Here is an 18,587-nt window from a genome sequence, read left to right on the forward strand (position 1 = left end):
ACCGTGTTTTCCCGAAAATAAGACAGTGTCTTATATTAATTTTTGCTCCCAAAGATGCTCTAGAACTTATTTTCAGGGGATGTCTTATTTTTCCATGAAGAAGAATTCACACTTATTGTTGAACAAATAAAACGAACATTTATTATATACTGCACAGTAGTTGTCATCAAAAACCAGCATAACCAGACAAACTGTGAATCCTATCAAGAATTTCTTGTTACTACCATTTATTTCCTTAGAAATAAAATAGAAATGGAGATGAGCACCAACCCACAGAGTCAGACATGACTGGACTTAACGTCAGGGGAAAACCTTTACCTACCCTACCATTATTTCCATGTACAACACTCTATGGTATGTACATTTACAAACTTTTGCTAGGTCTTACTTTCGGGGGAGGCCTTATATTTAACAATTCAGCAAAACTTCTACTAGGTCTTATTTTCTGGGGATGTCTTATTTTAGGGAAAACAGGGTATTCTGTTCCAGAGACAAGTAAGATTGGGAGGTATTGCTACCATTTTTTCCCCATTACCATGATTATAGAAATTAATTGTTCCTTATAAAGAGAAAAGTGAGGCACTGATTAAATAAATAAATAAAATGTTCACATATTTTAAAAAACATGCTTTATTTCTTGCAACATAAAATGAAATGCCTTCACATACTTCCACAAGTGGATCAGCTGAGAAAAACGGATCCATGGGATAAGCGTTGACATCTATACGCAAGGTCACAACCTCTGAGAATGCCTACCATAGATGTGGGCAAAACATCAGGATATAATACTTTTGGAACATGGCCATTCAGCCCAGAAAACTCACAACAATCCAGTGATTCCAGCCCTAAAAGCCTTTGGCAGCACTCAGACCAAGATATTTGGCTACCTTTGAAGGTTTTTTAATCGTGTCAGAAGCGACTTGAGAACATACTGCAAGTTGCTTCTAGTGTGAGAGAATTGGCTGTCTACAGAGACGTTACCCAGGAGACGCCCGGATGTGTTACCATCCTGCTGAGAGGCTTCTCTCGTGTCCCCGCAAGCTAAAGCTGCCAGACAAGAGCTCATCCCGTCTCGCGGATTCAAACTGGCAACCTTCAGGTCAACAACCTAATCTTCAAGTCAGCAGTTCAGCTGGCAAAAGGGTTTAACCCATTACACCACCGTGACTCCAGCAGTATACAAGATGGAGATGCCTATCATTCAAGACACAAAGACCAGAAGGATAAGCAGCACTGGGAAGATGATAGCCATTTTCTACCTCATTTTCTTGGCAGGGGGTTGGACTGGATGGCCCATGAGGTCTCTTCCAACTCTACTATTCTATGATTCTATGATTCAACTGAGAACAGTTGACTACTTTAAGAGACGTATCAAATGCTAATGAAGCACAGACAGTTCTGTCCTCCAAAGACAAGAAAAGCACAGGGGAAGGAACAGCTGGGAAATTACAACTCATTAGGTTAGTAATTCAAAAAATAACTTTTCAAATGCAGCAAAAACATGTATACTAGCAGCTTCTTACTGGATTCATGAGCATACACACAGTTGCAGACAACCTTCCCCAGTATCTTCTTGCTTTCAGTTTTAATCCCTTCCCTACAAAATACAGTAAAGTCTCACTTACCAAGCTAAACGGGCCAGCAGAAGCTTGGATAAGCGAATATGTTGGATAATAAGGAGGGATTAAGGAAAAGCCTATTAAACATCAAATTAGGTTATGGTTTTACAAATTAAGCACCAAAACATCATGTTTTACAACAAATTTGACAGAAAAAGCAGTTCAAAACGCAGTAATGTTATGTTGTAATTAATGTATTTACGAATTTAGCATCAAAATATCATGATATATTGAAAACATTGACTACCAAAATGGCTTGGATAATCCAGAAGTTTGGATAAGTGAGGCTTGGATAAGTGAGACTTTACTGTATCCAAATACATTTGTCAACCATTTCTGCCCTGAAAGTCAACTGTCATTAAAAAAATCTCACTCTATATACTTTGCAGTTGGGGATGATCCAGAGAACAGTGAAAGCAATTCAATCAATACTTGTCTCACTAAGAAAATAGAAAAGCCTATCATACACACCAAAAGACTAAAAAAGATTTCATATAGAAGGTTCTTGGACCTTGCATGACTTAAATGAAGACAGTGTCCTACTAAAAGAGCTTGGAAGTGTTACTAGTGTGTTTTGAATGACAACTCTAAGAATCAATGGTCCCCCCTACACTGCCATATAAAATCCAGATCATCTGTGTTGAACTGAATTATATGGCAGTGTAGATTCCTATAATCTAGTTCAGAGTAGATAACGTGGGTTATCTGCCTTGATAATCTGGTTATATGGCAATGTCTATGTCTATGTATTGTCTATCCCTGTTAACTGTATAAAGGCATTGAATGTTTTCCATATTTGTGTTCTGTAATCCACCATGGGTCCCCTTGGGGAGATAGAGCGGAATATAAATTAAGTATATTAATGTAGAAGGGACCCTAGTCATGCTGATCAGGGTGTTTGAAGGCTTATAGTATGAAAAAGTAAATTTCCAGGTTTTTGCCTGTAGTCTCTGACAGTCACACATCTCGACAAGACAAGCTGCACAAAATGATTGACAATCCAGGCAGAGATACAAGTTGTTTAAGGATACCTTACTAAAACCTTATGTTTTGCCAACTTCGGATTGGTGGATAAGTGATATATTTACAACAGAACCTTAGTATCTGCTGCAGTTTGGTTCCAGGGCCCTTCTGCTGCAGATACCAATATCTGTGAATGCCTGAATCTCATTATATACAACAGCATAGCAAAACTGAGTCCCTTAATGATAAAATCAAGGTTTGCTTTTTGGATTTTTAACTAATATTTTCAAGCTGTGGATGGGTGAATCTGTGGATAGGGAGGGCCAACTGTAAATGGAATTATAGGATTCTGAGTCCAGGGAATCTCTTTTGGTGTCAGATGTGAATGATATCCATGGCCCTTCCGGTGTCTGATGTGAATGATATCCATGGCCCTTCCGGTGTCAGATGTGAATGATATCCATGGCCCTTCCTTCCTTCCATGCAAAAACCTTCATTGTCAACAATGTAACATGCTTATTTATTTATTTATTTATTTATTTATTTATTTATTTATTTATTTACAGTATTTATATTCCGCCCTTCTCACCCCGAAGGGGACTCAGGGCAGATCACATTACACATATAAGGCAAACATTCAATGCCTTTAACATAGAACAAAGACAAGACAAACATAGGCTCCGAGCTGGCCTCGAACTCATGACTTCTTGGTCAGAGTGATTTGTTGCAGCTGGCTGAAGCTGGCTGCTCACCAGCCTGCGCCACAGCCTGGACTTTAATGCTACTATTGTTAAACAACTGGGGATCAGAAAGCCTTTTTGACTCATTCTGAAACATCCAGAACCGTACCAGTATACATCTTCTATTCCCTCTTAAAATAAATCAGTCAAGCTGATCACCGAGGTGGAGACAGCTTGTGTTTTGAAATATTTTCTAGACATTTTATTAAAAGCTGGAAAGGATGAATGATATTTCAAGAATACAGATCTAACCTATGAACTCAACAAATTTCACCTTCACTGTCCAGAAGTCAATTTTAAAATCTTTGCTAGTGAAATGCATGAAATATGGGTTGTACAATGCCTTGATGTATTACTCACTTCACTCCTTGAAGCCACTGCTCGATGGAGAGGGGTCAGCCACATATTGTCCTTGGCATTGACACGGGCGCCTGAAAATCGAAAAGAGACACGTCTTTAGAATCACGTTACACAAAAGAGATAGGAGTCCCATTATAGGCACTATAATTCAAGTTGCGCAGAATAAACATGCAACATGGAGTACTCTGCCCTGCTGCCTGGTATCTGGCATTTATTCCCAAAAGGTGGATTGCAGGTCTAAGATTATTTATTTATTTACAGTATTTATTTTCTACCCTTCTCACCCCGAAGGGGACTCAGGGCAGATCACAGAACATACATATGTGGCAAACATTCAATGCTGATTTATACACAGACAAGACAGACAATTGTACATAGAAAGAAGTATATATTGGCTTTTTCCATCTTTGGCATCTTTGAGGCTTGTGCTCAGTTCCAGCCATTGGGGGGCGGGGGGAGTGCTGTTGCTCCATCTCCCTGCCAAAGAGCTTTGTTCGTAAACTTCCTCTTTGGTCTAATCACCCGCATTTTTCTGGCATTTCCTTATGAGTGCCTTAAAATACCTCCCCACTTTGAAGTAGTACCTATTTATCTACTCTCATTTTGCTTTCAAACTACAGTAGAGTCTCACTTATCCAACATAAACAGGCCAGCAGACTGTTGGATAAGCGAATATGTTGGATAATAAGGAGGCATTAAGGAAAAGCCTATTAAAAGCCTATTAAACATCAAATTAGGTTATGATTTTACAAACTAAGCACCAAAACATCATGTTAGACAACAAATTTGGCAGAAAAAGTAGTTCAATACGCAGTAATGCTATGTAGTAATTACTGTATTTATGAATTTAGCACCAAAATATCATGATATATTGAAAACATTGACTACAAAAATGGCTTGGATAATCCAGAACGTTGGATAAGCGAGTGTTGGATAAGTGAGACTCTACTGTACTAGGTAGGCAGAAGCTGGGCTAAAGGTCAGGAGCTCACCCTGACCCAGGCTTTGAACTGTCAACCTTTCGACTGACAAGATTTTTACTGCAGCTGGTGGTTTAACCTGCTGTGCTAAAGCCTGGCCCAAAGATTAATCTTTCATGACTCCCGGAAGAAACCATGAGAGCTGAGCAGAAAATATAGGCACACTGATTTGTATTTCTGGTATTAGCACCTCGGTTTATAAGGAGAGCAGGTGGAAAGATAGAAAGAAAAACCCATGAGGACCAGGAATGGAGAACCTGCAAGGCTCATGTGTTTCCGAGGATAAAGCAAGTTCCCAAAATAGTAGAGATTTCTGCACACAGCAAGGAGAAAAGTTTGCAGTTGTTAATATACAGCTGCTACTTGGAAACCTGCAAGGAAAGAACCCACACCAGTGTTGCAGGAAGCTTTAACATCCACACTGGTGCTTGGATTGCTTCTACATCTTTATAATGAGTTTGGAAATATGCATATGGTTGTGTTTTACTGCAACTCCGAGAATCTCATTTCCAGAGCACAGATCTAAGCCAGAAGTCTCCATTGGTTGGCAGATATCAGAAGAAAAAAATCCATAAAATTCACTATAGCCAAACCCTTCTCCTATTACAGATGGAGTATCCTTTATCCAAATTCTTGAGACCAGAAGTGTTTTATTAAATTTAGGAATGCCTGTATTTGCATATGCATATCTAATGAAATATCTTGGATGTGGGATTGAAGCATAAACACAAAATTTATTTCTGTTTCATACACATGATAAACGTATAGCCTGAAGAGTAATCTTATTCACAATATTTTAATAATTTTTATATGAAACAGAATTTGGGTATGTTGTATGATCATAAAGCAAAGGTATCATGATCTTGATCACCCTCCATGGGCTAATCAATAAAACAATCTGCGACTGGCAACTATCTTAACCACCCATGTGGACAATTTCAAATTTCAGAATGGAAGCAAATAAAAAAGGAAATTCTCTTTTGGTAGCTGCTTGTTTAATACAGTTGTCAAAAAAAAGACAAAACCATAGCAGCCAATGTAACCACAATACAGAAACAAGTGCATATGTTATCAGTGTTATCACATTCTGGTTTCCATATCCTCTTCCTCTGCAAGCTCCACAAGGTGCTGCTTTCCTCACACAGAGAAAAGGTCTGTACATCTGGTTCAATCCACATACATTTTAAAGCAATTACGCCAGTGGTTCTCAACCTGTGGGCCCCAGGTATTTTGGTCTACAATTCCCAGAAATCCCAGCCAGTTTACCAGCTGTTAGGATTTCTGGGAGTTGAAGGCCAAAACATCTGAGGATCCACCTGGTGAGAACCACTGAATTATTCAGACAAAAGTTCAGAGGGCAGAAACTCATCCCTCTTTTCCATGGAAATAAGAAAAAACAAAGAAAGACTGTGATAATTTGACTTATTGCAGTCTCACATACAAAAGTATGGTCCAATGACCATATAACTAGATGGAAACAGGCTGAGGAAATCTTTTCTGGACCAACAAAATCTATTCATTTTACTTATTTATTTACTTTATTTCTACCCTGCTCCATCTCACCCTGAATGGGACTCAGAGCGGCTTCCAATTTAGGCAAACATTCAATGTCGCAAATATGCAAAGATCAGATAAAACATCCACAATTAACCATTAAAATCAAAATCAATCAATCTAACACATAAATACAGATTTAAAACCAATCAAAAATGTAAAACATACAAAACGTAGCACCAATCCCAAATCGTCGTCCAGATTACTTCTTACTTCTTAAGTCAATCCATAAGAGTATATTTCTAATTTGAGAGAGGCCTGTAATTGACATCATAGGTCGACCTCAACTATGAGAGACTGCTGCTGCTCAGTCTTTTAGTCGTCTCCGACTCTTTGTGACCTCATGGACCAGTCCACGCCAGAGCTCCCTGTCGGCTGTCACTGCCTCCAGTTCCATCAAGGTCAACCCAGTCACTTCAAGGATACCGTCCATCCATCACATGAGAAAATACATCCAGAAAATCACATTGTCTGATTTTTCACAAATTTATTTGCAAATTATGGTGGAAAATAAGTATTTAGTCACCTACAAACAAGCAAGATTTCTGGGTCTCACAGACCTGTAACTTCTTTAAGAGGCTCCTCTGTCCTCCACTCATTACCTGTAGTAATGGCACCTATTTGAACTTGTTATCAGTATAAAAGACACCTGTCCACAACCTCAAGCAGTCACACTCCAAACTCCACTATGGTGAAGACCAAAGAGCTGTCGAAGGACACCAGAAACAAAATTGACTGGGAAGACTGAATCTGCAATAGATAAGCAGCTTGATGTGAAGAAATCAACTGTGGGAGCAATAATTAGAAAATGGAAGAGATGCAAGACCACTGAGAATCTCCCTCAGTCTGAGGCTCCATGCAAGATCTCACCCCGTGGGGTCAAAATGATCACAAGAATGGTGAGCAAAAATCCCAGAACCACACAGGGGGACTTAGTGAATGACCTGCAGAGAGCTGGGACCAACGTCACAAAGGCTACCATCACTACACACTACGCTGCCTGGGACTCAGATCCTGCAGTGCCAGACGTGTCCCCTGCTTAAGCCAGTACATGTCCGGGCAAAACTGAAGTTTGCTAGAGAGCATTTGGATGATCCATAAGAGTATTGGGAGAATGTCATATGGTCAGATGAAAACAAAGTAGAACTGTTTGGCAGAAACACAACTCAGAGTCGTGTTTGGAGGAGAAAGAATGCTGAGTTGCATCCAAAGAACACTATACCTACTGTGAAGCATGGGGGTGGCAAGATCATGCTTTGGGGCTGTTTCTTTGCAAAGGGACCAGGGTGACTGATCCATATACATGAAAGAATGAATGGGGCCATGTATCGTGAGATTTTGAGTGCAAACCTTCTTTCATCAGCAAGGGCACTGAAGATGAAACGTGGCTGGGTCTTTCAGCATGACCATGATCCCAAGCATACCACCAGGGCAACAAAGGAGTGGCATCATAAGAAGCATTTCAAGGTCCTGGAGATGCCTAGCCAGTCTCCAGATCTCAACCCTATAGAGTTGAAAGTTCGTGTTGCCCAGCGACAGCCCCAAAACATCACTGTTTTTGAGATAGATCTGCATGGAGGAATGGGGCCAACATACCAGCAACAGTGTGTGCCTTGTGAGGACTTACAGAAAACATTTGACCTCTGTCACTGCCAATAAAGGATATATAACAGAGTATTAAGATAAACTTCTTTTATGGACCAAATACTTTTTTTTCACCATAGTTTGAAAATAAATTTGTGAAAAATCAGACAATATGATTTTCTGGATGTATTTTCTCATGTTGTCTCTCATAGTTTAGGTCTACCTATGATGTCAATTACAGGCCTCTCTCATCTTTTTAAGTGGGAGAACTTGTACAATTGGTATCTGACTACTCCCCCACTGTATAGGATTATAATACTATTATAACAAAACTCTCATTTCCTCCAATTTTCTCACAACTAATGCAAAATACAAGAAGTGAAACATGAAAATGAATACTAGATCAGAAAATTACTAAATCAGAAAATTCTCCTACCTAAACTAGGGCTGGCCAGATGCAGCTCTCCAAGGTCTATGCAGAGATTGGAAAAAAATTACTTTGAGTTGGGGTTTCAAAATTGCACAACTAGTAGTCATGCCTGGAGGTGTTGTCTTTAATGTAATTCCAGGTGCTGAAGGAAGGTGATGTTTCTCAAGACCACAGTATGTAGGACGGAGGGTTGTTCAACTCCTTCCCCAGTCACAATTTCAAGGAAATGAAGGGCAGGGGAAACATGCTGGTATGAAGAAAAATGATTCAGTTCCAAGGGAATGATCCTCATTGCAGTACGATGAGACCAATTTCACCAAGGTTGTCGCTGGAAAGGTAAAAGCTAATCCTCTCCTTATTTCACACTGCGATCCCAGTGAATACAAGACTTTCTCTGTGAATATGGGATTCCAATTCAAACAATTCCAGATGTGGGTTCTAGTCACTCAGTTGAAATCAAGTTTACTTACTCTCCAGCTATTTTAGTTAGAAATGTCAGGGATTAAAGAATGCTTAAGAAAAATATGCTTTGTCATTAAAATGCACAGAGATGTGGGGGAAGAGACATTAACTTTATCCCCATTATTTCAGTCTAACCAGGCAATGCCAGGCTCTCAGACCGTATAAACCTACACAGCCACAGTGCCATTTTTTATACATCTGGCTGAAGGTCCTGTAATTCACCTCTGAATAATTTATTTTAATAGCAACCTAGAGGCCCATATCTGATATGTCTCAATGCACACGACATATGCTTTATTCATTAGATGCTATATTTATTTGTACTACCACAAGTTCATGTGCCACAAGTCTAACTATGAACATATTTCACAAAAGTCTCTCTTAAGCCTAGTCAGAAATTCAACGGGCCAATTCTTTTAGCAGCATCTAGTCTGGCAGACAATATTCTATTAGTTGTACATCTGGTAACAAGATGATGGTAATAATAATAATAATAATAATAATAATAATAATAATAATAATAATAATAATAATAAATTGATGAAACCATTGATCATATCCTCAGCTGCTGTAAGAAAATCGCACAGATAGACTACAAACAGAGGCACAACTATGTGGCCCAAATGATTCATTGGAACTTATGCCTCAAGTACCATCTCCCAGCAGCAAAGAACTGGTGGGATCACAAACCTGCAAAAGTATTGGAAAATGAGCACGCAAAGATACTGTGGGACTTCCGAATCCAGACTGACAAAGTTCTGGAACACAACACACCAGACATCACAGTTGTGGAAAAGAAAAAGGTTTGGATCATTGATGTTGCCATCCCAGGTGACAGTCGCATTGACGAAAAACAACAGGAAAAACTCAGCCGCTGTCAGGACCTCAAGATTGAATTGCAAAGACTCTGGCAGAAACCAGTGCAGGTGGTCCCAGTGGTGATCGGCACATTGGGTGCCGTGCCAAAAGATCTCAGCCGGAATTTGGAAACAATAGACATTGACAAAATCACGATCTGCCAACTGCAAAAGGCCACCCTACTGGGATCTGCACGTATCATCCGAAAATACATCACACAGTCCTAGACACTTGGGATGTGTTCGACTTGTGATTTTGTGATACGAAATCCAGCATATCTATCTTGTTTGCTGTGTCATAATAAATAATACAAAGCATGGAGCAGTACAGCAGAATATACTAAATACAATAAAATATATAACATAACATGTTCATTTAATTTTAAAAAGCTCACAAATAGAAAAGATGTATCGGCTGAATTGCTGACCTGAAGTGGGTTGCTGATCTGAAGGTTTCCGGTTTGAATCTGTGAGACGGGATGAGATCCCGTCTGTCAGCTCTAGCTTGCAGGGACATGAGAGAAGTCTCCCATCTGAGCGTCCCCTGAGCAACGTCTCTGTAGACGGCCAATTCTCTCACACCAGAAGTAACTTGCAGTATGTTCTCAAGTTGCTTCTGACACAATAAAAAACTGCTCACATTTAACCTGCTCACAGGTTAAACTGCTGAGCTGCTGAACTTGTGGACTGAAAGGTCGGCTTTTCAAATCTGGGAAGCGGGGTGAGCTCCTGTTGTTAGCCCCAGCTTCTGCCAACCTAGCAGTTCAAAAACATGCAAATGTGAGTAGATCAATAGGTACCGCTCCAGTGGGAAAGTAATGGGGCTCCATGCAGTCATGCTGACCACATGACCTTGGAGGTGTCTACGGACAATGCCAGCTCTTCGGTTTAGAAATGGAGATGAGCACTAACCCCCAGAGTCGGACACGACTAGACCTAACGTCAGGGAAAAACTTTTACCTTGACCTTTACCTATCCTTTAAGAATCAGTCCAAAAAAAATCAGCCATAAGAAATCAATGAAAGTTGAGAGTGCACTGCTAGTTTGAGAGAGAGGCATCTTGCTTCTCTCCTCTTGAAGTCCACTGCAGCTAAAGAAAAAGTTACCATGGGTTATGCCAGGAGGGTATATGAGCAGAAATGTGCTGTGTTAATAATGACACTCCAGAGATATAAAAGAGGAAAGCAGCCAGAATACATACAACAAGAAACAGCATCAATCCCCACACCATTCCAGGGTTTGAAAAAAGCCTCATAAAACATGACAGTGTTTCTTGTTCAAAAAAGAGTTGAATCATTCCACCTGCAACGTCCCATGGAGCACTGCACACAAAAATTTTATTCTAGCCAAGGGGTAGATTCATTTCAGAATTACAAGTGGCAGACGTTTGTCTGCTCTGAGTTTTAATCACAACAACTCTGCTGAACCCATTCCTCACAACAGATTTATCATGTTGGCTAGCTCCTTTAACTTTCTGACTAAAAGCTGGAACAGGTTCACAATTTCATTGGCCTAGAAACGACCAGTCATCACTGACAACATGTTTAAAAATAGCACTGTTCCTTACACTTTGGGTAAGTGTTTAGGAGGTAGCAATTCAGTCTCCTAAGAAAAGAAGGTGTGTTACTTTATATCATTAACTATAAGTCGATCTTGCAGATAAGGGCAGGTTTTGAGCCCAAAATGTGCAATGACCCATGGATAAGTCAAGAGTAGGGGAGTATATCACAAAGAATGTAAAGGACGAAGCAGAGGAAAACAACACCAAAAAACTTACAAAATTCCAGCAGGGACTCATGTTCACCCTAAAGGGTGGGTGGATGAGGAAGGAACAAAATTGTGGCTACGCAAAGTGTGAGAAACTCGATTTAGATCACGTGTGCTTCTTGAAAAGTAAACCAGATCAGGCCCTTTTATGGGGGGGCGTTGACATTGATTGTTGAAAGCATTCCCATAAACTCCTTCCAGTTTGAGATTGTTGGAAATAGCAACCTTCTCAAGCCTCCACTAGTTATTTGTTATGTATATAATGCTTACCGTATTGTATATGTGTTTATTGCTTTGCAGTTTTCTTTAACTCTTTGTTGTGGGAGGAGCTACAGACCATGTGATCAGAACCGGGCTTGTTCAGGGCTCAGACTCCATTTTAGACGAGTATGCTTAGAGACGTCAATGTAGGAACTATATGCTTTAGACTTCAGTAGAAATACAGTAGAGTCTCACTTATCCAATGTTCTGTATTATCCAGTGCAGTCTGCCTTTTAGTAGTCATTGTTTTTGTAGTAAATGTTGCAATGTTTTGGTGCTAAATTTGTAAATACAGTAATTACTAGATAACATTACTGTGTACTGAACTGCTTTTTCTGTCAAATTCATGTAAAACATGATGTTTTGGTGCTTAATTTGTAAAATCATAATGTAATTATATGTTTAATAGGCTTTTTTCTTAATCCTTCCTTATTATCCAAGATTTTCGCTTATCCAGTGTTCTGCTGGCCCATTTATCTTGGATAAGTGTGACTCTACTGTAGTATGCTTAGAGACTCCAATGGACTTTCAAACTAGACACAGATAAACTACTTCAAATCTATGTGTAAATGGATTGATAAGCAAACTGCCTGTATGCTGAATACATGAAGTTTGTGAGTAAACCAACTATGTTACTTTTGAAGAAGTCTGCTTATTTTTGTCTCTTGAGAGCATGATTTTAAAGGCAAATATATTTTAAGGGAGAGTAGATGTTTTTGGGCAACTAAAATAACACTTCTGAAACTGTGTGTGTGCATTTTGTGCATTGGCATACCTTTGTCCCTAACAGAACAAAGAGATATCTAAGTTTATCAGTCTAACAGCTGAGAAACCTGATTGCCTTGCATGAATACCAGATTATGTCTCTAACAGGTCGTGTTCTTTACCAAGAAGTTATGGCATCATTTTTCAAAAGGTTGTGACTACTAACAAGGTCATGCCTTTTCAAAGATCATAAAATCTCCAAAAGGTTCTAGAAATGCCCATTTTCCAAAAAAAGATAAACAGAGGCTGGCCCACTCACTAGAGAGAGAAGGAAAGAGGAAGCCAAATCTGCCAATAAAGCTTTATGCATCTAAAGTTGATGAGAGTTTACTGGGTTGCTTTTCAATGCCTTGCTCATTTGGCCTCTTCCCAATGGCCCAATGTGGGTGATCACATCCAGTCTTTCCATGAACCTATGGGGAGCCTGTGCTCCTGGGCTTTAAGAGACTAGATCATAGAAAAGCAAGCCAGCATTTTCTTCCCAACTATTCAAAGGCAGTCTTGGCTTCATCTTTCATTTTGCCATAAGCTGGAAAGGTTTACTGTGTGGCTTTTCAATGAACTGTTCCTTTGATCTCGAACCCCACCCAACAGCATGGGCTTCCTGGATGTCATTGGAAAAGCATCTAGAGTAATTGCCATTAACCTGTTTCCTATGGAAACTAGAACTGATAAGACGACCTAGGTGACCTGGACCAATTTCTCAACTTATAGTTGTGTGTAGATGGTAGTTAACCTCTAAGAGAAACTGGATCAAAATACTCTTCGATATTGCAGACATAGTTTAAACTCTACAGCCTGACTTATCCTCCCATCCCACTCCCAGACACATACGAAGCATTAGTGGAAACTGAAATGTCAGAAGAAAATGTCAAGTTCCTATTCATATATTCAGAAGGGGCAAAAATAGATCTATATAAGGAACGGCTTAGAATCTGTACAGAGCCACCACTCATGTGTCAGTATGCTTAGAGAGCAATCTTTGCATGATAGGAGGAAAGCTGCAAAGGCTAGGAAAGTACTCTTGGTTCTTGAATGTGTAAAAATTGCTCTTGCTTTTTGCTTTCATGACCTTCTAGGAGCTAACTGTGTCTGGAGGCCAAGGGCCAGTTCATGTGCTGCTTTCTGATGTGCGTTTCCTGTCACACAAGTAGTGTTGCCAATGGAAACAAGCCTGCGGTTAATAGGGTTCACTTTGGTGCCAAAAGGTTGCTGCTGATGTCCTTCACATCCAAAAGCTCCCTTCCTACACTGTTCACGCAAATAGCCTGATCCTGTGAAAAGGATTTTAAAAGACTTGGAGCAATGTATGAAGGCCTTTTGATTTTCCAGAGGTCTGTGAGTTGCTACTGCAGCAAAAAATAAATAAATATTAGACTTGAAGCTGAACAACGGAAGATTCACAACTGAGAGAAAAAAGAATTTTATCAGATAGCACACAGCTAAAATGTGCAATTTATCATCACACGCTGTAAAGATTGGTGGAAACAGCAACCTTCTTCAAGCCTCCACTGGCTATTTGTTTGTATATAATTCAGATTGCTTGCTGTATTTTATATGTGTGTATTGGTATGCAGTTTTTCTTAACTTTATGTTGTAGGAAGGTCTGCAGAACTGGGACTGATCAGGACTCAGACTCCATTGTACTTTCAGACTAGACAGAGACTCTATTAGACTCTCAGAACAGAGAGATGCTTTAGACTATAGACTGTTAATATTATAAGAAAGATTACCTGTGTTATCTGCACAGAGAAACTACTTCAAATCCTATCTATAACTGGAGTGATCAGCAAGGTACCTGTATGCTGGATATATGAAAATTGTGAGTAAACCAACTATGTCATTTTTAAAGAAGTCTACTTGAGAACATGATTTAAACCAAGATGTTTAAGGGGAGAGTAGATGTTTTTGGGGCAAATGAAAATAACACTTCTGAAACTCTGAGGTGTGTGTGTGTTTGTGCATTGGCATAACTTTGTCCCTAACAGTTCAAAGAGATATCTAGGTATATCAGTTTAACAGTTGAGAAACCTAACTGCCGTGCATGAATACTACTAGATATTTACCACTAAGGAGAACGTTGACTCAAGCGAATTTTTAACTTTTCTCAGGGAGATTTCCATTTCCCAAAATGGTGATAAATGCCTTTTCCCAAAAGGTTATGATTTCTAACAAGATGATCATTCTCCAAAAAAGATAGTTACTAATTTGAACAGTTTTAAAAAGAGAACTGGACAGAGGACAGAGTAAGAAGAAGCTGGAAGTCAGGTTGGTTGCATTCCCTCTTATACATGTCATTGGGGTACATTATATAAGGTTGTGGGTTTCTCAGCAACATCTCGGCCCAGTGGCATCATTGGGGAGAAGAGGATGGGTGCAAAGGGTGCAAACCATGACATCAGACGGGGTGATACCACAGTGGCAGTCTATACATTTTTGTGCAGTGTTTCAGTAGGAATTTATTATACAACCCACCCAAAAAAATCTTTGTGTCTTAGTTTTCAGACCTGCTCATATGGAGCACTGATTCAGAAAATTACATTGGATAGATCGCATCAGCTCTAGTTTCTTAGATACGATGTGTGAAATGATTAGAAATTTTTTATCATAAATCTGTGCCCTTGATATGAAATAAGTAGATTTTCATGTAGTATACTTTTCTTGTAATTTTAAATAGTTTCCTTTGTGCTTAAAAGATATTTATGTAACCAATGCATTAAAATATCCTGATATATTTATGAGCAATCAGAATGAAGAGTGTTATACAGCATATGTTCTGTATCTCAAAAACTAGAACTAATAGAGGGAAATGATGACATTTTTGGAATCAGCAGGTCAACTATACCCAGTAATAGGGCAAACACTTGGGGCACCAGAATGTGTGTTGGTTAGTGTTATTCTTAAACAAATACCTCTGTAAGTAAATATAACCACAAACACAGTATTTCTGGGTTGCTGTGAGTTTTCCAAGCTATATGGCCACGTTCCAGAAGCATTATCTCCTGACATTTTGCCCACATCTATGGCAGGCATCCTCAGAGGTTGTGAGGTCTGTTGGAAGCTAGGCAAGCGAGGTTTATATGTCTGCGGAATGTCCAGGGTGGGAGAAAGTTTCCAACAGACCTCACAACCTCTGAGGATGCCTGTCATAGATGTGGGAAAAACATCAGGAGAGAATGCTTCTGGAACATGGCCATACAGCCTGGAAAACTCACAGCAATTCAGTGATTCTGGCCATGAAAGCCTTCAACAACACACAATATTTCTGATTGAACTCATTCCACTTGCAATTTGCAACTGTGGTGAGATTTGAGGATGGCCTTGCTGTACCAGCCAAGAGACAAATGCACACTCTCTCTTTTCTCCTCTTTTCCTCACATATAAGGTAAAGGTTTCCCCTGACGTTAAGTCCAGTCATGTCTGATTCTGGGGGTTGGTGCTCATCTCCATTTCTAAGCCGAAGAGCCGGCATTGTCTGTAGACACCTCCAAGGTCATGTGGCCGGCATGACTGCATGGAGCGCCGTTACCTTCCCGCCGGAGCGGTACCTATTGATCTACTCACATTGGCATATTTTCGAACTGCTAGGTTGGCAGAAGCTGGAGCTAACAGCGGCCGCTCCTGCCGCTCCCGGGGTTTGAACCTGGGACCTTTTGGTCTGCAAGTTCTGCAGCTCAGCGCTTTAACGCACTTTGCCACCGGGGCTCACATATATAAACCCCTAAAACATTTCAATTACTCTTTTTCTTCTCATGGGCAAAGACTACGAAGTCTGATTAAGGGCATGGTTCAGGACTACAAATACTGACCTTGACAAATCATTTAAGCCACATTAAAACCATTTATGTATTATGTCAGAGAAGCAGATCAGAAGTCACTTTTGGCTTATGATAATAATAGTGAGCATACATGTACACATTACAAGAACCAGTACCGGTAGTGACTGAATTCACAAGAAAGCTACATTGTGACAACTCACTTGCTGCTCCAATCTTGAACTCTCCTCTAAGCCCAACTCGAAATAAGTTTCTCTATAAAGTTACATTGGTCTCATTCAGGTTTAACTACGGTTGAGTTTTTAACAATAGTTAAAGAGTGGATCCTTTCACACTACACAGTTACAGGTCTATGATTCCACATTAACTGCCATGACAACTTTCTATGAAGTCCTGGATTGCCAGCTGATGGGCTGACCTTCAGAATCCTCAACTTCTCTTCCCTGTGACCAAACTACAAATCCCAGGATTCTACAGGAGATAGACATGGCAGTTAAAGTGGAAACATAACTGCTGTAACTGTGAAATCTGAAAAGGCTCTTCAGAACTAGATCTTTCTTGTAGTCTTTGGTGATGGCCAACAACTGTCTTTCTGCTGCTACTATGCAATTCCTGAGTAACAACAACATTTTGGTTTAGGATTTGTTGTTGTTGGATGGGTCAGAGACATCCCACACTGTTGTGATGGAGTCTTCAAGTAGAGATACTACTAGTTGTATTAGAAGAGGCAGGAAAACGACTCGTGAGCAAGACTCTGATGAGGAGCAACAAAGGAAGAGAATCCGGGAAATACTTATGGAACCCACTGGTGATGATACATTTGAGGATTTTGAAGGGGATTGTGGGGCCGGGAGTCAGGAGGATGGGATGTCAGATTCTGGGCGTGAGGAGATGGATTGGACTAGGGTTCAGGAAATCCGGGAGATTCTTGAGGAACCCACAAGCAGTGGTACATTTGAGGGATAGCACAGAGAAGATACAGATGGGTCCTGGGGAGTTATGAGTTTGGATAGAAGGTGGTCTGGCTGGAGAGATCGTAGAAGGGCTGCAGCTGGAGGTGGGGCGTTGGGCAACACCAGCTCTGATGAGGATTTGCAGCAACCAGCTGTGGATGGGGCGTTGGCTGGCTCAAGTTCGGAGGAGGACTTGTAGATAAAAGTAAGTTTGTTGCTAATGTAACTTTGCAATCGGCAAGGTGTTTTGTTGAGCGCTTTTCGGGATCTCTGTTTCAGAAGACGTGTTTGGAAGACTGCTTTGGGACGTAAATGTCAACCCGGGTTTTTAAGTGGCAACGGGGGCTGGCATTGTGTGGGTTTGCGTTGGATTGTCCTGTGTCGGTTTTGTGCATTAGCTGCCAGCTTGCCTCTGTCGCTTTGGCTCTTGTGTTGACCATGGAGTGGAACTTGACGTTCGTGACTTCTCCCTGACGACTTGGACTGGAACTCGGTACCTGTGACTTCACCTTAATGGCTTGAATTGGAACTCGATGTCTGTAATTTTCCCCTAACGACGTGGACTGGAACTCGACGCCTGTGACTTCTTCCTAATGACGCGGACCGGACGTGGCAGCTGTGACTTCGCCTTTACAACGTGGTTTTGCTTTAACAACGTTTTGGGGCATAGCGTGGCTGCTGGTCACTGTGGGTGGTTGCTGGTAGCTTACTTGTGTTTGTTTAGCTCCATTGAGTAGGTGGAGCAAGGTTCCAGCCGTTTCGGTTTAGTTTGTTTTTAATCTGGATTATTTCCCAGGATAATCCAGATTATATCCTGAGTTTGGGTTTTTTGAGTTCTTTTTGGACATTATTATCCCATACTGAAGAGAAAGTGTTTTGAGCCCCTTTTGGTTGTTTCTTGTGTTGTTTTTGCAATAAACTGAGTTGTTTATATTGGCTGGTGTCTGACTCGTAACACACACACCCTCTGCATTATAGGCATGGTCTTCCACTTACTCCCCCTAGAACAGTGATTCTCAACATCTGGTCCCCCAGATGTTTTGGCCTTCAACTCCCAAAACTCCTAACAGCTGGTAAGCTGGCTGGGATTTCTGGGAGTTGTAGGCAAAAGCACCTGGGCACCCACAGGTTGAGAACCACTGCCCTATTGCGACCCCTAGCTCCATCTAATTTTGGCTTTGCCTGCAGTTAGCTGCTCTGCCCTTCCAGTCTCCAATTAAAGGTTAGCCATGGAACTAATTTGCCCTTCAGTATTTATATTGCACAAAGAAATCAAGTCACACGAAAACTCAGGAACAGACATATAAAACTAACAACTGCTTTATAAAAGTCCCTTTTGATTTACCTGTGCATTTTAAAGGTTCCACTGAATCAATATAATCATTTATTATTTCCCTGCTGCAATTTATTTCTTTACCCGCTCCCCCCCCCCCCCCCCCCCCGACACACACAAAAATTGCAGGTGTTCATGCTGGTTGGGTTGGACATATGTCCTACGGGGATGCTGCTGTTTCCA

At 40.5% G+C, this 18,587-nt stretch overlaps 1 protein-coding gene across 9 annotated transcripts in view; it reads right to left on the reverse strand.

Moving 5' to 3' along the window:
* ankrd44 (ankyrin repeat domain 44) overlaps positions 1 to 18,587 on the reverse strand; it is a 226,283-nt gene that overhangs the window by 88,518 nt on the left and 119,178 nt on the right. For all 9 annotated transcript variants that reach the window (XM_062969143.1, XM_062969141.1, XM_062969142.1 and 6 more), the window contains exon 4: positions 3,683 to 3,753. In XM_062969143.1, coding sequence (XP_062825213.1) covers positions 3,683 to 3,753 — 71 coding nt within the window. The remainder of the gene's footprint in view (positions 1 to 3,682; positions 3,754 to 18,587) is intronic.

Source organism: Anolis carolinensis, chromosome 1 (genome assembly GCF_035594765.1).
Source record: "Anolis carolinensis isolate JA03-04 chromosome 1, rAnoCar3.1.pri, whole genome shotgun sequence".
Lineage (NCBI taxonomy): Eukaryota > Metazoa > Chordata > Lepidosauria > Squamata > Dactyloidae > Anolis > Anolis carolinensis.